Below are 23,132 nucleotides of genomic sequence, written 5' to 3'. Positions count from 1 at the left end.
TCTAGATCCGAAGAGTGCAAGGAAGAGATGGAATAGAGAAGTTAGGAGAGGTGGCATACTTCCATGCAGTGGTAGCACAAAGCTTGAGAGGGAGTTCAAAATTCAGATGGGAGAGTCAAGAAAGATCCCAACAAGTGTGACGTAGAGCTAGGTAGGATTGATGCAAAAGCTACACAGAGGCAGCGTGGGATGAACTAGTCTGTCCCTAATCAGTGTCGGATCTCCCGATTCAATGTGAGATTTTTCACACTACCTCTTTGCTAGTTTTTCTCTATATTGGATAACCAGTTTAGGCATCTGATGATTTGTACTCAGAAACTACTGCATAAACATAAAACCCTCAACTCTTGCACTCATTTTCCCAAGTTGTGTTTTTTTGGGGACATTGTCCCAGAACAACTATGTAGATGTGCGTGAGTTTATTTCTCTAATGTGTCGTGTTTAGTTTCCACAATATTTATTTTGTGTAGGCTACAATGTATGTATTTCTATATTTGTTGTAGAAAATTGCAAGTAATTTGTTCAAGTAATTAACAAATAAGAGAAATATCATTAAATTGTTGTAGTAGGAATAAGATAATTGATTTTTCACATGGTATCAGAGCACAAATCATGAGCAGAAGAGTTGATTTTGAGAGCGAAGAGGGAATTTGAAATCACTGCAGAGGAGACAATTTGAAACTATAGAGGCAACACATTCCTTGGGCCAAGGATGTTGAAGTTTTGAGGTGAAAATGATTTCTCTTAGTGAGTCAACAGAAAAATTTGATTTTGAGATCGAAGCTTTCCTAAGGTAGAAGGGAGTAGCATATTTTCATTGTAGAGAAGAGAACATAGTGAGGGAATTTGTTCCTCATAGAGCTTTGAGGCAGAAGTTCGAATTTTCTTAGCAGAGCAGCAGTAACTGTCTGTGGGATTTCTCACTGCATAAGGGAGTATGAATAGTTGGGCAGGAGTTCCGTAGAAGAGAAGAGGAAGGAGATCAACTTTTTCATGAGAGATGGCATCAAGTGAGTTGATAGGTCAATATCGGTTGGATGGAGCCTCCAACTATCTAATCTCGGAGGCTAGGATCTCGTGCATTCTAGATGAGCATGATCTCAAAACCTATGTCGATAGTGTGGTAGTTGTACCCACCGATGCAGATCCACTCACGAAGTACAAGGAAGAGATCAAGGAAAATTTTAAGGATTGAAAATTATCTTGAAGTTTAAAAACATTAGCGAATCTCACTAGTTCCTAATATGCAAACTATAAAAAATTTATTGATATATTTGTAAAATTATTCAAATTTAGAATGATTTTATATATAGTATCTATATAATGTTGGTAATTTTTAAGATAAATGTTATAGACATTTTTGTGCTTTACAGCATTGAACACGAAATGTCCATAAACTAAGGGATCAAAAGTCCCTAAACATGTTGTTCCTACCCCTAGAGGAACAAGGCCAACTAACCACAACAATTCACAGAAGTTCTCCACCTGAAAACACTCAAAAACAAGCCAATTCTGGATCATGTCAACTGCTCCACTGAGCATCTGCGCTGAATGTCAACTGCTACACTGGCTACCTGCGTTCAATGTCAACTCCAACACTAGCTACCTGCGCTGAGCGAGTTTGGACATGTGGCAGAGTCATTCCTCAAGGTGTCAATGCCCACGAAGCTTCCAAAATGACACTTGCATCAAGGAATTCGACTGGTGATGAGTAAGAGGTTCCAAATCTCCAAGTGGAAGCAAGAACCTCCAAGTGGACTCAAGAACTGAGAGAGGGAGAGGACACTAGTCAGATCTCAAGCTGACTCATCCTCTCTCCAAATATCTATATATGGATCTCACCTCCATGGGATCTAGAGGCTGGAATTTTGTGAATGCAAAGAATTGTTGTTGGTTTGTGGCTGGAAACATTGGGTGCTTAATGCTTTGAAGGGAGCTGAAGAAGGAATTCCATTCTGCTGGGAAGGAGATGCTGGATTGGAGCCCTATGGGTTGTATCTCTTCCTGAACCCTGTTACTTATCAATAAAGCTATCTTGATTCTTTCCTATATGCTAGTGTATTTTGTATGATTGCATTAGTGTATTTGATTTACTTCTAATCCTGAATCATTTATGAATATGTATATTTGCCTTTGTATTGTGTTCTTCTCTTGTCGCAAGTAGCTGTTCTCTTGTCACAGGTAGCTGTTCTCTTGTGATCTCGTGGGATTCAAGTAGCTGTTCTCTTGAGCAAGCGAGGAGACGAGTAGCTGTGGACACACAAAGAGAAGAGGATCTAGATCGAGGGACAACCGGAAGACAACGGTAAGTCTGCCGATCTCCCCTCTTTCACATTTCATAAAGGAAGAAATCATAATAGCTGTATTCGTTTGTTGCTAAGGCGCTGTCACACCTTAGGTGGATAGGATCGTCCTGCATAGGCATTTTTCCCCACAACAAATTGGCGACTCCACTGGGGACGAACTTGTTTATTCATTTTATTTGTGTTTCCGTCATTTGTTTACTTCATAGACTTGATAGCAACTATTGAACTGCATCTTTCTCGGATGCAAAGTAGAAAGTTGCTACTTTGATCCAATTTGCTGGACTTGTCTATGATCTAAACTAGATCCACAAATGATTTGATGATCCTTGTGATAGTCTTTAGTACCATCTCAAAGCATCCCTCTGTTTATACCTTGCTTGTGTTTCTGATTTGGCCTGAAACAGTTGATTTTTGAGCATTTTGTGACCCATAAACCAAGGGAAACGAGAGTTTCTCTTTCAGCGCAACTGCTGTGAAGGCAGTCTACATTTCAACGCAGGTCCCGAAGGGGCTACCTGCACTGAATGTCAAACTGACAGTGTTAGACCTGCGCTGAACCAGTGTGGCCTTGTGTAGCTGGGGTTCTTTGTCCTCTGTTGCCCTGTTTTGATCTCTGTTTTTGCAGCCTTTAACCAGCATAGGTACCAGTCTGATAAGCCTTTTCTTTGCTTAGATTCCGCCTCATTTTTGTACAAAAAGACTGTGAATGTTTTTATGTGTTTGTGGCGTCATTTACAGCTTTCTTTTGCATGAGTAAAGTAGTCTTTCTGTAGCCTTTGATTCAGATCTGATTGATTGTGGTCTTAGAAGAGAGTTCATTGGCTGTTTTCAGATTGATTATAGATTTACTTTTGCTTATTGGTTTGAATTTTTCTCTTTCAAAGTGTCAAAACAAGTCTTTATTTCGAAAATCGCAAAGTGATTGTAATCTCTTCTATCCTTGTTGATTTCGAAGAAAGTGAACTTGTTTGTATTGATCATTTTAAAAGCAAATTCAAAGTTGTGCAAAAAGCTTTCTTTGTAGGCATTTATACTAAGAAAGTGGAAAACAAACACCTGCATTGTGCATTTTGCATTTGATAGTTTGCATGTTGGATTTAGGGAAAGTGCATTAGAGTGTGTTGATTGCTCTTTGAGAAAAGATAGTGTTATTCTTTTCCCTTAGTAGCTAGCATTTTCAAAGTTGAAAGATAATAAAGCTTGCTTATCATCTTAGACTGCATTTAGGAAGTTGTATCATACATCTCGTGGTGAACCTTGAAAGGCAAACTTTAAAAAGATCAACCTAAAATAAACTGAATGAACCTAACAACGCTTTGTAACATAACACACAACATAGAGGTTTAGGCTAGAGACGTGTTCCGGCGTCTTTAAGCCTAGTGACTGTCGATCTCGAAGAAGGTGGGTGATTCCTCCTGAGAGACGATAGCGCTAGTATGGATTGTGCTCCCACGTACCGTCGCATATATATTGGGAGACCCCTATAGGCATATAACTTTTATCCTTAGGAAGCCGTGTCGACCGCCCGTACCCTAAAAAGTATTCTGCGGTTTTGCGAAAAGTTTGGCACACCCTCTGCCTAGATCTCCAGAGCAGTTTCTTTTGGCCTTTTTCAGACTCTATAACAGAAAAAGTCCATCCGAGCATTTTTCACTTCGAGCTCGTTAAAACATCGAAGGAGACTAAAGTCATCTTTAGCTTTTTCTCGACTCTTTAAAACTGAAAAAGCAAGTTGTGTCTAAAAGCGTCGTTAACAATTTATTTTAAACGGAACAATCACCCTTTAATTCCTACGTTGGTCTTTAGGTTGAAAAGATGGAGCACACCAACCAAGGAGTTCCCCTTGGTGGGAATCCTAGTCCCTTCTCCTCTTGGGGAGATGTTGGTGCACCCCACATGGCCACATTGTCGCTTCCAGGACTGACAATTGGCCTACCAATTTGGCTCTTTTCAACCAATGTCGTTTAGAATATCACCATTCCTGAACAGTCAAGTCAACAGTTAGATCAGACAAGAGTTGCATCCCAGCCTTCAACTTCATATTCCTCCCCTCCTTCCTCTTCACTTGAAGGGACTGGTCGAATTAAAAACCAGGTTCCTAAGGAGAAGAAGGAGAAGAAGAAGAAAGAAAAGAAGAAGAAGGAGCCTAAGGCAACTGGGGGCAAACAAGTGTCATCTAACAAAAATCCACACACTGCACTCGTAAGGCCTAAATCGCCATGCGTCATATGCAGGGGAGACCACTTCCATAGAGATTTTCCCTGTATCCTGCGGATACTGAGAGACTCGTCCCCCCGTGTGCACAATTCGGTAGCATCGACCTCTGATAGCCATGTCGACTGCTCACCGTCAACTAGTGGGAGTGAAGCTCCAAGACAGAACGGGAGAGTTAAATTTCCCTGCACACTGTGTGAAGGCGATCACGCCATCCACCGTTGTCCCTTCTTAGATGACGCAAAAAGAGTTCTGGAAGATCACCCGATTTTATGAGCGCATCTCCCTCCTGGATATCAAAGACTCCTGCCAAGTCCCTCACTAGTTGAGAATCTGGCCGAGCCACTTAAGTGGTCAGCCGAAGCATCTGTCATTGAAGAAGAACCATCTGGATCCATGCCTGACGAAATTCAAAAGGTTGATATGGCAGTTGACCGGGTTTTGCCTTCAGAGGCTCCATCTTCGAATGACACCATCACAGAGGAGAACAAAGACGACACCGTCCAGATTCTCTTCATCACCACCGACTCTGATGATCAAGGGGGCAATGCCACCATTCCTTTATCACAGGAAGGAAGTTCATCAGAGCGATATCCGGCCGTCTATTCGGTCCCACCACCAGGCAACCTAGTTGTGTCCTTTGATTGGAACCAACTAGGCAAACCCCGGTTGCCAGCCAGTATACCATTCAGAATTATTTGTCAAATATAAAGAATGGTAATGGTTGGCACTATCATTGATGAGGGGGCATCTGTGAGTATCCTTTCCGCTATTGCTTGCAAAGCGCTTGGTTCGCCAGCGCTTTTACCTGAGATGAGAAATCTATCAGGTTTTGATAAAGGAACCAGTCAACCTTTAGGGATCCTCCCCAATGTGCCTATAACATTGAAAGCGAAGACCGTTCAAATGAACGTGATGGTCGTTCAAGGACCCTTGGATTATAACCTACTCCTTGGACGAGACTATATATATTGCATGGGAGCTGTAGTCTACTCACTCTTTAGAGTAATGTGTTTTCCGCATGAAGGAAGAATGGTCAAGCTCGTGGACCAACTTTCGTTTCCCGGATCACACATCGCAAATAGTCATGTGCCATCCCTAAATGGTCTATTCATGCAAGAAGTGTCTCAACCCACGGTCTGTCCTCCTGATGAGCGCGAGTAATCCGGGAGGATATGACTGGAACCCAGGGGGCATGCGTCCTGGCCTGCTTCGGCAGGAAAACTTTGGGTATAGGGTAGGTTTCCGCGGGAGAATATGACTAGTCCGTACCCCGTCCGTTATTTGGAAGAGGGGTTGTTCTAGAATAGGATTCTTTTGTCAAAGTTACGTGTTTGGCACCAGTCATTCACCCTTGTCTATTTCGGTAGACATTGCCGCGGAAGTGTTTTGTTTGAAATATTAACGAGACAATCTTTGGGTAACGTGAAAGAGGTAAGCCTCTCTGGATTAAAACAAATGTTTTGGCGGAGGGTAAGTAGAGGTAACCTTGAAACTCTATTTTATACCTAGGGGCATGCAAAACTTTTGGAGTGCAAGCAAGGGGCGACTATTTATTTTTTTAAATTTTTAGGTCCTCTCTTTAAACCTGTAGGTGTAACCCTTTAAACTCGTAGGATTAGTCGTTTCCAAACTTGCATAAAGAAAGGAGAGGGAGTATAGCTTTGGTAAGGCGCAAGCTCTATAAAAAATGGGATCTTTCATGAGACACTCTTATCTTATGACTGGGTAATCGAGCAGTTTTAGCATAAAGTTCATGCTCGTTAAAAAATAAACGCAAGATCCGAGCAGTTTTAACGCGGTCTTCATGCTCGTTAAAAAATAAATATAAGCAGTGAGCAGAGTTTCCTCCATTGTTTAAGCTCATTTTTAACTAAAAAATGAACCTATCCTGGTAAATAACCACTGTGAATGTAATTTATCAGCCGTTAAAGCCTTGGTCGTGTTTGCACCTGCCACCTCCACTTTTCATTTGGCCGATCGTTCACCTCCATATGATTGTTTACCCATTTTGAGGAACAGCTGCGAAGAGTGATTTCACCTAGCCATCCTTGTGACACTGCCGTGATTGGAAAATTCCAACCTGTACCTGGAATGAGTTGCTATCCCTGTTTATCACTCGTTCCTCAAAAGACGAGTCTTCTTTAAGCTCTTTTCAATTGACTCGTAAAATATGAAAAGGTTGCCGAGTTTTGGCCTTCCAGCTCGTTAAAGGACAGGAAGAGCTATCCCTCCTCTAGATTTTAATCTTTTTGGACCTGAGGGATTATTGCACAAAAAGGTCGAGCGCTTGTTTTATTCGGCTCGTTAAAGTTATCAAAAACTCATCCATTCTGTATTGTTTTATACTTTTTCGGACTTAAGGGATTAGATGACGAAAAATGAATTTTGGAGTTAACTTTATGTACCTTTTCAGACTCTCTAAAAATGAAAAGGACCAAGTTATCCTTGTCGTTAGACTCGTTAAAATTATTAAATAGCGACAAACTTGTCTTTAGACGAGAACGCGTTTCACTATCGCTAGGCTCGTTAAAACATAGCGATGGGCTTGCCCGAAGGGCAGGTTATAGAACAAGCATATGTTATCCTCCTCAAGCATGACAAAAATAAAGAGGTACTGGTCAGCAATGACTAGGGAAAAATTGGGAAAAATCAAGAAAACTTTGATGGTAGCAGGTCGCTCTTGAACATGACACTTTTCCTCCGTACCACATTCGGGTTGGGTTGTTTCATTCACCGGTCACATCACCATGGTCTCGCCATACCATCCATATTTGGGGTAATGCTACCGATCCATCGCATCAGTGTCGCCATATGTTCAAGAGAAGTCGTTGAGAAAGAGTCAACCAGGTCCCATCCACTGCCATACATTATCCTTCATCCATTCATGACTGCCACCCTGAATCATATGTCACAGATCGTTTTCACCTCCATTAAAATCATTAGCTCCGTTCTGTGTCACTGATGTGGGATTCATTAAGGCCCTCCTGTGACGGATCACTTCTTGTCGACATCAGCTCATTATCCAAGAAGTTGATCTAGGAACAACCCCTTCAGTACTTTGAAGCTTGCATGCCTCAATGGCAAGTTTCTCACTTCCAGTGACAGGTATACATCAATGACCTTCGACCAGAAGATTTTGCGTGGTGTTCGACGCCAAGTCCTTTATTCACACCACGTGAATTGTACTGCAGTACCTTGAGGGTCATTATCATTATCGGTGATTCCTCTCGCGCTTGTTAACAGTTTACATCATTGACGGGTAATCAAGCGATGTCTTTCCATGTTCGACTTCAGCGCAATTCTCACATGGATCGACTTGTACTTAGAGTGAAGATCGAACGAGTTTGAAGACCCCGGATCTAGTTTCATCCATCCGGGCTGCGATATATATTCAGGAAAAATAAAGACATTTGACATGTACATCATTGCAGCAGATGATCATCCTACTCAAAGGATGATAATTTCACCAAAATTATCAGTCTACCATTAGACGATCGTCTGTTCTATGTACAAAAATGAATTTATAAAGCTGAGCATGGGAATCCCCGCCTCAGCTAGATCATGAAATGAGTATGAATCATAATGTATTGTATTGTATTTTATTACAGGTCTCCTCCCAGCAGATGGATGAATTTCGGACCCTCCTGGATAAAGCATTTCACCCGATAAACCGCCTCATACTTTAGGGAGCAACTGTTATAGACATTTTTGTGCTTTACAGCATTGAGCATGAAATGTCCATAAACTAAGGGATCCAAAGTCCCTAAACATGTTGTTCCTACCCCTAGAGGAACAAGGCCAACTAACCACCGCAATTCACAGAAGTTCTCCACCTTAAAACACACAAAAACAAGCCAATTCTGGATCATGTCAACTGCTCCACTGAGCATCTGCGCTGAATGTCAACTGCTACACTGGCTACCTGCGTTGAATGTCAACTCCAACACTAGCTACCTGCGTTGAGCGAGTTTGGACATGTGGCAGAGTCATTCCTCAAGGTGTCAATGCTCACGAAGCTTCCAAAATGACACTTGCATCAAGGAATTCAACTGGTGATGAGTAAGAGGTTCCAAATCTCCAAGTGGAAGCAAGAACCTCCAAGTGGACTCAAGAACTGAGAGAGGGAGAGGACACTAGTCAGATCTCAAGCTCACTCATCCTCTCTCCAAATATCTATATATGGATCTCACCTCCATGGGATCTAGAGGCTGTAATTTTGTGAATGCAAAGAATTGTTGTTGGTTTGTGGCTAGAAACATTGGGTGCTTAATGCTTTGAAGGGAGCTGAAGAAGGAATTCCATTCTGCTGGGAAGGAGATGCTGGATTGGAGCCCTATGGGTTGTATCTCTTCCTGAACCCTGTTACTTATCAATAAAGCTATCTTGATTCTTTCCTATATGCTGGTGTATTTTGTATGATTGCATTAGTGTATTTGATTTACTTCTAATCCTGAATCATTTATGAATATGTATATGTGCCTTTGTATTGTGTTCTTCTCTTGTCGCAAGTAGCTGTTCTCTTGTCACAGGTAGCTGTTCTCTTGTGACCTCGTGGGATTCAAGTAGCTGTTCTCTTGAGCAAGCGAGGAGACGAGTAGCTGTGGACACACAAAGAGAAGAGGATCTAGATCGAGGGACAACCGGAAGACAACGGAAAGTCTGCCGATCTCCCCTCTTTCACATTTCATAAAGGAAAAAATCATAATAGTTGTATTCGTTTGTTGCTAAGGCGCTGTCACACCTTAGGTGGATAGGATCGTCCTGCATAGGCATTTTTCCCCACAAGAGTAAAATAATTTTATATTGTAAAATTTGGGTGAACCAATTTTAGAAAAAATGGAAATTAACGAATCTTTTTTTTGAAAAATCATGGAAAATTAACCCACTTGTGAATATTAGCACTTAAAATTTTCCATGGCTAAGATAACAAAAGCTAAGAGGATCATTCTCAAAGGAGTTTGAAATCATGTAATATCCCATATAGCTTGTAAGGACACTACCCCAAGATGTGGGGAGAATTAGCTAGGTTATACGAAGGATCTTCCGAGTAGTGGAAGATATACTTGGAGGAGAAATTGAGATGCAGGAGGATGTAGAAATGGAAGCGAGTAGACCCCTTCCTTACCAAATTTCACGATGCGAGGGACGAGCTCGCTTGAGTAGGATGAGCACCCTATGCCTTAGAGTTTGTACGGTTGGCACTGAATAACATTTTAGAAGATTGGTATGTTTTCACTTAGAGCATCCTCCTCACAAAAAAACTGCTAGAGGTCGAATTTCGATACAACACGAGATTAGAAGAGGAGGTGATGCCCCGAGAAAGTGTGACACTATGCGTAGGACACTATGCGTAGGATTGATGTAGAAGCTACAGAGACGGAGTGTGGGCCCAACTAGTCTATCCCTCACGAGTGTCACATCTCCCAAATTAGTGTGAGATTTTTCTCACTAACTCTTTACGATTTTTTCTCTATATGGGATAGTGAGTTTGGGCATCCAACGATTTTTTCTCTTTAATTTTTTTTGTAGAAAAGTGCAAGTAATTTGTTTAAGTAATTAACAAATAGGAGAAATATCATCAATTTTCTCGAGTAAGAATAGGGTAACGGATTTTTCACAAATATATGTTTCGAGCTAGTATTTAGATGGCACTAAATATCATGTAGATGCCGCTTGTGGATTAGCATCAACTAAAAACAACATTATAGAATCCATTGGTTTTCTCACTTTGGGACTAATACTAGAGATGAAGCTATTGCACTATGGGGATTATTATGGTTAGCCAAATACCTAGATATTCTAAGGTTGCACATCTATAGGGACTCACAAGCCATTATCACACATGTGCTAGGAATTAATACTACCCATCCACATTTACAAGGTTGGCTTAGGAACATTCAATATCTTAAAGCAACTTTCCAAAATATTATCTTCCAACATATCCACCTAGAATTTAATACAAGTGTTGATAACATGTCAAAGCTCAACATTTAAGATCCTAGTGGAAGCATGCATATGAGTGGGGTGGGACAACTACACTATAGATGTTGGCTCCATGTCACTCCCTAGATGATGTTCTCCTTTTATGTTCCTCACACTCTCGTCAACTTCAACACCATACTTCTCTTCGCATTTGCTTTTCCATGTGTGGTTATAATTTTTGGTTCTCATAGAGAGGCACATGGTTTTGAATACTTCATTTTTTGCACATTGTAGCACATTGTATCTATCTCATATGACACTGCCCACATAGGGTGGACTCCATATATTGTTTACATACATGACATGATGTACTTGTTTTTAATTTTTTAATATTAACCAGCTCAACACTTTTGAGAGGACAAATTTCAACTAGAAAATATATCCAAAAAATTAATATTAATTATTACCGCAAACCTTTCAATAAAATGAGACATTTTTTTAATTTACCCAATTTCATTATCCTAAATTTACAAATTTTTAAAATAATTATTTTACACAAAAATAAAAATAATTATTTCACACAAAAATTCATTTAATTTATTATTCTTCGCAAAACAATTTATCCATACATATAATTCTCAATGTATTTATGCATATTTAAAATTATAATAATTCAAATTCTCATAGCAAAATTACAATAATTCAAATTCTCACAATTATATGGTTGAAGTGTATCATGTTCCTAACTTTAACCATCGCCAGTACTACCAACCATATGTGCTTGTTAATATTGTGTAAATAAATTTTCATTGCCAGTACTACTAAGTAGACGTTCTTGTAGAATTTGCACTCATTCTGAAATAAAATTTGTGTAAACCGAAATTAGACTTTGTTGCGTTTAAGAAAAAGGAAGGATGACATTCTTTTAATTTAATTATTAATTGAACCAGATAATAAAAAATGGCATAACATTTGAGCTAAAACGGTTATAAAGTTTTCTAGTTTTTTATTCTAATACTATATATTTACATTTGTGTTATTTGTATTAAATTTTTTATCCTTTTTTTATGATTTGAAAGAGTATAACAATAATTTGAAAGAGTATAATTGTTATATGTTATATGTTTGTTTGTTATATGGTTGTATATAATAAATTTAATAATTTCAGTGTTTCAAATATTTTTAAAAATATTGAATTTACTTATATATTTAAAAAACAAATTAAGCAATAAAAATAGACAATCTCATACAAACTTCTATATTCTAATTTTTATTAAGAAAAGAAAAAAGTTCTCAAAATTAAACTGCTTCCAAACTTTAACGAGAAAATACATTAAAATTATTATCCTTATAAATACTTGGTTTGAATTAAACCTTGGGATTAGAGTTTACTAAATTATACTTTTTCTTAACTAGCAATTGAATTGAACAACATAAACTTTAAACATGAAAACTTAGAGTTAATCTTAAAAAACTTAATAATAAAGAAATTACAATTAACTCTTTTTAAATCTGAAAAGTTATTGTTAATCTTGAAAATTAATAATATAGAAATTATCATAAAACATTTACCAGAAAGCATATTATAAAAGCACCTAATCCCAGTTAATTCAGATAAATTGATTGACGTTCTGTTCAGTAATAGTGTATTTTACTCCGGGATAAAATTAAGTGACCTCATACAGGCAACTAATTTACACAAACTGATTAAGGTACTCGTCAATGGTAGTGCATTTTACTTCTGGGAATAATTCAGTGGCCTCCACCCCATTCGGTCCCATTTCACAATTTTCTTGAGTACCTTCCACAAAAGTTGAGTGGTAAAGTGATAACAAAAAATTCCCAGTCTCTGGAACAACATATTTTTTACCACCATCAGACAGTTAACATTAAAATAAATTAAAATATTTTTTACCAGCATCAAACAGTTCACATTAAAATAAATAAAATTGTATGATACTTTTCAGCAGAAATCCTTACTTTATCATGCTACTTGAAATCTATCATTGAACAGTGAGTGTCCTGGAAGTACTGACCTTGAATGGATTTGACTATCTGCTCTTCGGGTACATAGACCTTATCCAGAGTCTTGCCAATTTTGTTCTCCCATAAACCCACAAGCTCATTCATGGACAAAATGTTAGTAGCAGGTCTCATGTATACAGTCTTGTTTAAAGTTCTAGGATCATCCACTGCTTTTATTGTGTATGTTGCAGCTTCTTCATCAACTACGAACACAGCTGTATATTCACAATATAATCACATCCAAGATTTACATTTCTTGAAATTATAATTACTGTAGATTTAAACCAATTAATATGATTCATCTTGGTTACAAAAATTTCTAGGTAATTTGATTTTCATCTTAATCCATATTCCAAAATTTAAAATTAGTTAAAACATATAATCACTTTCAAAAATATAATAAATTTACAACAAAAATTAATGATCACCACACCTTTGACATTTCCATTTCCAAGAATGACAACTTTGTCCCTTGGAGGGGCTGTGAGTCCAGTCTGTCCCAGGCTTGGAACGAAATGCCCTGCAAAATAGTAGCAGCATATATATGTGTAGGGAATGCCTTCTGCTTCAATTTTCCGACGGAGTTTGGCTTTTAGCTGGAACATACTCTTTACAGGCTCCAACCCTATTTCTTCTTCAACAACATTCCCGAACTCAGATGGCAAAAACCTCTGTATCATCATGTAAAATACCATACCATACCCAACCCAACCCAACCGGATATCAAATTTTCCATTCATTAAAATATGATAAGGAGATTATATTATCTATCAAGCAAACAAATCCAATGCATAGCTGTTTCAGAGCAGCTCCTGATACCTTAATAGTGCCAACCTCTTTGATAGCATTGATAATATTGAACTGATCTGCTATCTGCGCTGCGCCTACTGTGGAGATCACTACATCCACCAACTTAATTGCCTCTAGTAGGCTTGTGTAATCGTCCAGAGATCCCTGTAGCACATTGAATTGAATTTTCTAATGTGAAACTGATCATAGGATTAAATTTTTTTCAGTGGAGGAGAGAATCCTCGCTGAAGAATCATATATATCAAATATTGTCGAAGTTAGCAGATATTTATCATACAATATTTATTGCCTAAGCAAGCAAAATACATCACATTGAAACAAATAAGCGTCATTCTCTAAACAAACCCTGCTGTGCTTAGCAGCTCCAGCAACTCTAACAAGAATCTAAACAAACCCTGCTGTGCTGAGCAGCTCCAGCAACTCCAACAAGAATCTAACGTGACTGGCTGGTGCAAAAGCCAAGGACTCCAACCAACACATCATGCACATCACATGCAATCATCACAACATGATTACTTGATAGAGTAGCAGTGGGTTTGAAAACAATTAAGAGATTAATGAGATTACCTGGACTAGAGATATGCCTGAGGCCTTGAAGGACTCGAGGAGCTGGGCTTTCTGAGGATTAGAAGCCGTGGATTCTCTGACCAGAACAAATGTGGGATGGCCACCAGCAATACTGGCTTTCGCAATATAGCGACCAATGGAACCTGTTCCACCAATTATGAGAATCCTGCTACTCGCCATATCGTTTTCCGATCAAAGGATTTTACTTTTGTGAGAATGCCAAGGTTTTGTGCTATTAATAGGCAGAGTGGTCTGTAACAATTTCGTTTTGAAAAGAAATTTTAGGAAATTTAAATTATAATAATTAAATATTTTTTTTTTATTATAGTATAAATCCATTTCAACTATAATTTTTTTTTCAAACATTACTATAGTATAGTATACTATACTATATTCCACCCACTTTAGACCTCCGTAATAGAAAACAACATTAAATAAAAAGAAGAGATATCAATGTAACAGAGACTGATACCAAACCTGGTGACATCATGAGAGGAACACTTATGGTCTTCACAGCGTTGCTGTGATGGTGCTATTCAGGATAATGTTTGGCGTGCTCTGAAAAGAAAGATATTTTAATTTGTTTTACTAGTGTGATAATGAGTTCCTATATTATGACGTTATTATTATTAATTTTTTAATGTGGTTTTAAACATGAAAACATTGAATCGTAACATTTCTATCTAATTATAGTATAATAATATTAGGCGTGCTCCGAAAGAGAGACTTCTAATTTGTTTAGCTTACTGTGACATATTATTGGTCATCCATGACGTCATTATTTTTGTATTGTGCGTTCAACCAAAAAAAGTTATAACATTTGTGTGTAAATTTCAACGCATGGAAAATATATACATGTGGAATTTTATACTTTTAAGTTATAAGATTTCTAAATTCTAACGTATCCAAGGTATATGGTATATACATGTATGTGGAGTTTTATACTTTTCCAATATAATTAATTTTTCAATTAAAAAAAAATTATAATTTTTTTAAATAAATTAATTTTATTAAAAAAATTTATAAAAAATATAATCAACCCTAATATTTTTTATTTTATTTTTAAGAATGTTTGTTTTCTATTTTTGGTCTTATAGGTATGAGAGTGGGTTGGGAGAGAATAATGGGTTAAGATTCTCTTAACCCCATTTTTATTAAGTAACATGAGGGTGGGGTGAGGGGAATATTGGTCAATATTCTCATCATTCATGTTTTGGGTAAGTATTACTTTCATCTCTATAGTCATGAGAGTGGGGATATGAGGAAATGTTGTGCCAATAATGACTTCTCTGATTTTGGGCTAATATTGTGACCCCACTCCACCTCATCCCCAACCTCATAACAGTGCCATCGGGACCAGATATTCCAATGGATGAATTTATTGGCCCAATATTTCCTTCCACCATTACCCTTATGCTACCCAATATTTCTCCCTTCCCCGATTCTCATGCCATCCAATATTCCTCCCATGGCCATATATGTTTTACTCAAATTTTCCTTCCCACCCTCATGCATGTTTCACCCAATATTCCCACCGACCCTGGGGCCCAATTAGGGTAGGTATGAGGGGAATATTGGGTCAATATTCTTCCCACTCCACTCTCATGTTTTACAAAATATTCCACCAAGAAAAGGGGGAATATTGAATTAGAATGTATGGCTTATTATCTCACTAATGTGAAGATGATTTTTGAACTTTCTCCCCAACCCCATTCAAATGTTATACCTAATATTCATTACACCACTTCCTCAAAGCTGAGGATGGGGTGGCCACGAGTATTGGATAAAACATATGATTTATTATCACATTATCGTAATAATACAAATGTATTTTTTGAATTCTAGGAGAATAAAGTAGGTTTTTTTTATTTTTTATAACTGGATATTAAGAAAAAGTGAACAAAATTAACACTCCAAATGAAGTAAGTTAATTAGAATTATTGAAACAATTTTGATGATTTTTTATATGGTTTTTCTTTTAATAGAATCATTTTTTACAAGAATTCAACATCCTCAAACAATGTATTGTCATTATATTATAGGATGTTAAAGTATTTATAATATTGGGTGATAGCATGGAGTTAGGTTACACTCTTTGGCAAGACCTTGAGATTGTAGCACATTTTGGAGCTCCACAAAGAGTGTTTGAATAGCTAGACCCACAGTATTGGAGGTCAATGGAAATAAGATAGCTCATGTGATGGTAGCTTATATATGAGAAGAGATGTGGGAGCTACATGCCTTTGAAGTGAGTTACAACAAGGCTTAAAGGCATTCTTATTATTGAACAATAAGAGAAAACCCTAAACAACTAAGACCCTAACGTGAGGAGATGTAACACCAAGAGTTTATTCGCCCCGTTGGGGTTAGTTGGGCAACCAACTTCCCACAGTCGTAACTTGGTCATATTGTCTATGTTTTACATGTACAATACCTCATTGGAAAGATCTCTCCGAGAACTACATCGATTGATGCAATTTCTATGGAAATCAGTGAGAAATTTTCCCAAACAATTGACATTTAGGGCCTCAAAACGACTTTGGAGGTTCAGAGCCCAAAAAACCGCCAAAAATAGTAAATTGTGCTATAATTAAGGAAACTAAAAAACTGAAAGAGGCAATGGTGAGGTCCAAGTGGAATAGTAAGTTGGCCACCAATATCCACTTAGATCAGTCCTCCCCCCTTAGGAAGCAATGGTCCCCATTGCATTGAGTTCCTCCATCAGATGTGGAAACTTCTGGTGAGCTTGGTCCCTTGTGAGCCATTTTCCTTGGTGAAGGAGTTGGTCTGCTTTGACAACTTGATATAGTTGTATCCTCTGTTGCTGAGTGTTCTTTATCTATGTGTCCATGATCTGATTAGTTGTGGTTTGTTCCATGCAATTTAGGTTGAGCTTTATTGGCGTGAGTTGTTTTGCAATGTTAGATGTGTCCAACAATGGTGGATAGTATGGTTGAAGGTGATCTACATTGAACACTAGGTGTAGGCCAAGGAATGATGGGATGTTGAGCTTGAAGGCATTATCAGTAATGACCTTCGTGATGGTGTATGGCCCATATAAAAGAGGGTGAATCTTGTAGTGAGGTCCAGCATGGCGCTCCTTCTATAAATGTAGCCAAAATTCGTCTCCCACCTGGAACTTGTGTGGCGCTCGATGCTGATCATTGTGTTTCTTGTACTTAGGATTAGCTTTATCGAATATATCATGGACCTATTGGAGGATGTGTTGAATCCACTCAATGAGGTTGTAAGCCCTTTTAACGTCGAAATGCACGTGAGATGAACTACTAGAGTGGCTACAAATGGTATGGACACATCAATGGGGAATAATGGCTGAAATCCCAGCCCTACCTGAAAGGGGTTGTGGCCTATGTATTTGTGGAGAGCCCTGTTATAGCTGTGTTGGACATAGGGGAGACTTTCATCCCATGTGCGTGGATGCTTGGAGTTGTACATGTGCAGAATATGTATGATCATCCTTGGCAACCTCTATTTGGACATTAGTTTTGGGATGGAAAGTTGTGGGCTTAATAAGTTTTGCATCTAGCATCAACGAGAGACTTGACCAAAATGCACTGAGGAATCTTCTATCTCGATCTGAGATAATATACTACGGGATCCCAAAGTCTACTTGCACTCACTTAAAGAAGAGATTGGCAGTGGCATTCGCTGTGATACTCTTCTTGTAAACTGCCATGATGGTCATCTTAGAGAATCTGTCGACGACCATGAAAACATAATCATTGACATGCTAAGTAGATGGAAGGCTCAACATATAATCCATGGAGACTGATTCCCAAGGCTGACTAAGAGTATTTAGAGGAGTATACTCACCTTTCTTCTTGATGGTTGGTTTGGAAATCATGTAGGTAGTGCATGATATAATGTATTTCCCGACATCCTGACGAACTTTTGGCCAATAAAAAGACTTCTGCAATATCGTTATTATTTTCTCTATTCTAAAATCTCCAGTGATCTGACTGTAGTGCGCCTCCCAAATCATCTTGTCACACTCACTTGAAGGAAAATAGATTTGTCCCAAGTGGCATAAAATTTCATCCTAAAGCTAAAATTTTGGAACTTTCTTCCCTTCCAGAAGTGTCTCGTATATGTTGTCATATTCTGGATCATTGTTGTAAAGATGGAGCCACCCTAATGTCTCGTGCCCACAGGATTCAAGCACAGTGATTATCGCCATGAACAATGGTCTGCTGAGGCAATCAGTGACATTATTGGTGCTTCGTTTCTTATACTTAGTGTTCAAATGGAACTGTTGCAAATAGGTGGACCATTTCCGATGGAGATCATTCTGAAACTTCCCTTGTTTGTATATGAACCGTAGAGGTTGGTGGTTTGTGTGGATGACCGTTTCCTTCACCATAATGCAATGCTTCCATTGAAAACATGCATGGGGTATGGAATACATTTCTTTGTGGTAAGTCATGTGCTTTTAGATTGTGTCTGACAGTGTCTTACTGTGGAAAGACACTGGATGCCCATGCTAAGTAAGAACTGCACCAATAGCATAGTTGTAGGCATTTGTCTCAATCTCAAGTGGTTGTTGCAGGTCTAGTAATGTGGGCAGTGGTGCAGAACATTCGCGATTCTTCAACTCATATAACACTTGTTTTTGGGTTTTCAACCGAAAGAACTTTGCTTTTGCTCCACCCTTGGTGATTGACTTAAAGGCCAAGTGATATGAGAGAACCCCAACACAAACCTACGGTAGAAATTTGCTAGACATAAAAAGCCTCAGAGCTCTATTAAAGTGGTTTGGGTTGGCCAATCCTGAATGACTTATATCTTTGATGGGTCCACATGCACACCCTGCTCATCAATGATGTACCCCAGATAATTAACCTGGGTCAGGACAAAGGTGCATTTCTCTAAGTTAGCACAACTTGTGTTTTCGAAGGGTTTGAAGGACCTGTTGAATATGGTGGAGGTGTTGTTCCCAACTATGGTTGAAGATCAAGATTTCATCTTAATACACCACCATCAACGCATTGGTGAAGGGTCAAAAGATGTCATCCATCAGTCTCATGAGGGTTACAGGGGCATTCGTCAATTTGAATGGCATGACCAACCATTTTAAAAGGCTTTCCTTGGATTTTAAGGAAGTCTTCCACACATTGGAGGGTTCGATAGGCACCTGGTGATAAATTGACCTCAAGTCAATCTTGCTGAAATATTCCCCCCCCTTGAGCTAGTCAAGAAGCCTAGCAATTCACAAGATTGGGTACCTACTCTAGACAGTGATCTTGTTCAACGCTTGATAGTCAGTACAAAGCCTCCACTTTCTAACCTTCTTCTATACCAATACAATCAAGATCCCACAAGGTGATGTGTTTAGACTGATGTGCCCTTTCTATAGTATTTCTTGAACTTGTCTCTTGATCTCATCGTTCTTCAGAACAGAGTGTCGATAGGTCGGTCCATTGGGCAGCGATGCACCTGGGGTCAGATTAATGGAGTGCTTGACGTGACAATGTAGAGGTACCCCTATGGGGGAGGAAATAATATCCATGTAGTCCTCCACGACCTTGTCCATCTGCTATTGTTGTTCATAGGAGCCCTACCTGGAAGCTGTGGCCACAACCTTCTTCTTGAATTGGGGGAGAATCATAAGAAAAACAAATTTCCTGTTACGGGAAATGATCTTACTGCATTGCTTTGTAGTGGTCAAAGAGATGGAAGTAGGGGGGGATACCTCCGGTGTCCTGTACAACTTATCAGCCAAAGTAATAATCATAGAATGATGTCTAGACTCATATACAACATGTCCCTTCCACAAGTATGGTTGTGCTAACAATACATCAGAAAATTCAAGAGGAGCAACATCACACAGTACCTCATCCTTGAAGGGCTCGATGTTGTAGGGAAGGAAACACTGTTGGTTGATGAGAACATCTCGTCATTGGTGAAGCCACCTAATGGTGCACGATTGCAGATGTGTTGTAGTCTTTAGGCCCAACCACTTCATCACCTCTACTTAAAAGAGGTTCTTTTAACTGCCACTGTCTACAATGAACTGAAGCGGAGAACTCTTCACCCACGTCTCTAAGTGGAAGAGTCGTTCCCCCTCCTCTAGATCTTCAAGCTCCATTTTCTAGATATTTTTGGTGGACATGGTGGCACTAGGATCCACATCAATGATTTGCTTCGATTTGTTAGTTCCCTTATCAGGTTCTGATTTGGAGCCAGAACCTGTGTCTCATTCGAAAGCCTTCATCTCAACCACGAGTGACTGCTTGGCTCGACAGTCAATTGTATTTTGAGTGGAGTTGTTATGGAACTCACACCATTTCCTTGTGTCCTTCTTTGCCTTTGTGGTGTTGTTCTTTTCTTGCAGCTTCGTAGGGTTGTCCTGGGAAGCCCCACCTTGGCTTGGTCCTTTGTTTTGTGGTTTAGGTGCACCTTTCCCTTGCTTGGGATTCACAGATCCAAAGTCCCACTTCTTTTGTTTAAACTTTGCTCAATCTTAGAGTGTACCAATACGCCATGCTGAGTGAGGAGATGTCCAAGAACTCTATCTCATCCTCAATGTACTTGTGTGGACAACTGTGGTACTTGAGAACCAAATTTCACTTAGTATCCTTGATACCCATCTTTGTACTAAGGGTGTGGATAGTATTTGTAAACTTTGGCACATCTTTGTCCCTTCCCTGCCTAGTGTGGTCCACTTTATGTATTTATCTTCATACCTCCCGACACAGTAATTTTGTTCCTTGATGGCATCTCAGAAATAATTCCAGGTGGGTGTGGCTGAAAACAGTGAGGGTTCACTCTTGTCCTTTTGTTCACAGAAGGTGTCACACTAATCCTTGATGTGTGAGGTGGCTTTGAGAAATGCAAAAGTAATATTTTTCTCATTGGAAAAGTCATGAAGTAAAAAATACACTTCCAACATATTTAACCATTTATATATACAGCGTCTGCATCTATGAGGCCTTCAAATATGGGAATATCAAAGTTAACCTGTACCTTAAAAGTAGTGGGGCCTCCAGAGTGCCTGTTGGATGAAGATGCATCGCCTATGGGTAGTTGTTGAAGGATCTAGGTAAAGTTATCCATCATCACCTCCCTCTACTACTTGAGGGCTTCCTCGAGCAATGTTTTGAAAGGATCTCCTAGTCCCTTGTCTTTCTTTTCTTCCTCTATAGGAGGTCATCAAATTTTGCGAGGTTGATCTTGCAATGGTTCAACCAGATAGAGCCCTAACTCCTTATAACCTGACCTCGTTGGGGATATGAAAAGAAAAACAGAGAAAGAGCTGACTGCTCCGATACAACTGATCTTAACTTAAACACGAATGCAACAACTTACATATATAATCATAAAAACAGATATGCAGTAGAAAAACTCTTCATTTCACTAATACAAAAATACTGAACTATGCTTACAAGCAGAATGGGAATAAGATAGCTTAGGTGATGTAGCTTATCTATGAGAAGGAATGTTGTGGATACATGCCTCTGAACTAAGTTACAATAAGGATTGAGGGCCTTCTTATTATTGAAGAATAAGAGAAAACCCTAAAAAATGAAAACCCTAACCCGACGAGATGTAACACCAAGAGCTTATGGGCCCCATTGGGGTTAGTTGGGTAGCCAACATCCAAGGGTTGTAACTTGTTCATATTATCTTTGTTTGACGTGATGATACCTCATTGAAATATCTCTCTAAGGAATACAGTGGTTGACACAATTCTCATTGCAATCCTTGACTAATTTTTCCAAAAAAACGTCGTTTAGGGCCTCAAAATGGCTCCAGAAGTTAAGGAACAATGGTGCGGGTCCAATTGGAATAGGAACATGGCCACCAATATCCACTTGGATCATAGAAGCTTATAAGAGCGTCAAGAGACTCATAAATGCTCTCAAAGAAGCTTATGAGGGTTTCTGAGAGTTTCATAGGAAAATCTAAACACCGATATCGGTGTTTGGATGATTCCAAAAGTAATATTGAGATCATCCAGGCCATCTCGGATGCACACATAGAAAATCGGAGAGATGCTCTGTCCTTAAATCTTAAAGCTCCAACATCATTTGATTTTTGCACCCGGCGGGGTCACACGCCTTGACTCTAGAGTTAAAAAGAGATATTCTTGACAAAACATGATACGGATTTTTTATAGGAAAATCACTGCACAAATAGTAAACAGGCACATCCATATTTACAACAGAAAACCATGAAATATATTATCCTAGACTTCATCAACTCCCGCACCTCTGACGCAGAGAGAGCAGGGCCATGGCTTATTACAAACAACTTTCTATTTTATATGAAGACCTTGCCATTTAACACCTAATACAACCATACCTAGCCGATCTCTATCACATATACTATTAATCATTTGCAATTGCAAGGGTCGCAGGTACAGTTGGATCCACACTTGCAACCGCCAGAAGCGCAGCACCCACTCTCTCCCGAGACAGTAGTAGAACCCTCAAAATACCTGCCAATTCAACACATTCTCCGATCAAAAAAAATTCTAAATCCAGCGATCGTCTGGAAATCATTAAACCTAAAATTGTAGCATGATAGGTATGATTGTAGGCAAAACTTAGAGTTACCCCATGTCAGAAGCCGTGGCTGCAAATAGGGGCGCCTCCACTGTCTTCTCACTAAAAGAAAGGTCGAGGGTTCTTTTGCACCTGCATAAACACACACACATCAACTGTTAGAAATACAAAGAAAGAAAAGCATTTAGACAACAGCTGCAAAACAACTGAAACCCCAGAAAATTCCAATTTCTATGCCCGCCTCCGTTAATATCTCAAATTCGAGCTGTTTACACTAAAATCCCAAGGGATTTCACCGATAAGCATAATTAATTAACTGAATAAGATGGAACGCTCACCCCTTGCAGCCACTGCCGCACCCGCAGCTTGAGCCACACCCACAATTTCCTCCACAGCACGACATGTTTGCAGAGCAGAAAGAGTCGAAGTCTCACCAAACAAAGATCTAAAACCAAAGAGAAGACAGAGAACACTTGTGGTCTTCACGGCGCTGCTGTGATGGTGCTATTCAAGATAATGTTTGGCAAGAAAAGAAATATATTTTAATTTGTTTTACTAGTGTGATAATGAGTTCCTATATATATTATGATGTTATTATTATTAATTTTTTAATGTGGTTTTAAACATGAAAACATTGAATCGTAACATTTCTATCTAATTATAGTATGATAATATTAGGCGTGCTCCGAAAGAGAGACTTGTAATTTGTTTAGCTTACTGTGACATATTATTGGTCATCCATGACGTCATTATTTTTGTA

At 38.9% G+C, this 23,132-nt stretch overlaps 2 protein-coding genes across 2 annotated transcripts; both read right to left on the bottom strand.

Moving 5' to 3' along the window:
• Positions 1-11,999: 11,999 nt before the first annotated feature.
• LOC149246523 (phenylcoumaran benzylic ether reductase IRL1-like) lies at positions 12,000-14,088 on the bottom strand. The gene is made up of 5 exons (XM_089457958.1): positions 13,848-14,088; positions 13,290-13,424; positions 12,904-13,141; positions 12,482-12,685; positions 12,000-12,294 (listed from the first exon to the last, which is right to left on the bottom strand). The coding sequence occupies exons 1-5, from the start codon at positions 14,025-14,027 to the stop codon at positions 12,140-12,142; spliced, it is 912 nt and encodes a 303-aa protein (XP_089314084.1). The 5' UTR covers positions 14,028-14,088; the 3' UTR covers positions 12,000-12,139.
• Positions 14,089-22,022: 7,934 nt separating this feature from the next.
• Positions 22,023-22,909, bottom strand: LOC149246522 (metallothionein-like protein 2). The gene is made up of 3 exons (XM_089457959.1): positions 22,711-22,909; positions 22,424-22,504; positions 22,023-22,305 (listed from the first exon to the last, which is right to left on the bottom strand). Exons 1-3 carry the CDS (start codon positions 22,773-22,775, stop codon positions 22,200-22,202), a joined length of 252 nt encoding a protein of 83 aa, XP_089314085.1. The 5' UTR covers positions 22,776-22,909; the 3' UTR covers positions 22,023-22,199.
• Positions 22,910-23,132: the final 223 nt, after the last annotated feature.

Source organism: Pinus tabuliformis, chromosome 7, assembly GCF_031772625.1.
Source record: "Pinus tabuliformis cultivar Carrire ecotype Pingquan chromosome 7, CPIR1, whole genome shotgun sequence".
Classification (NCBI taxonomy): domain Eukaryota; kingdom Viridiplantae; phylum Streptophyta; class Pinopsida; order Pinales; family Pinaceae; genus Pinus; species Pinus tabuliformis.
Note: the sequence above shows the minus strand (reverse complement) of the source record. Positions and strands in the feature narration are given on the sequence as shown.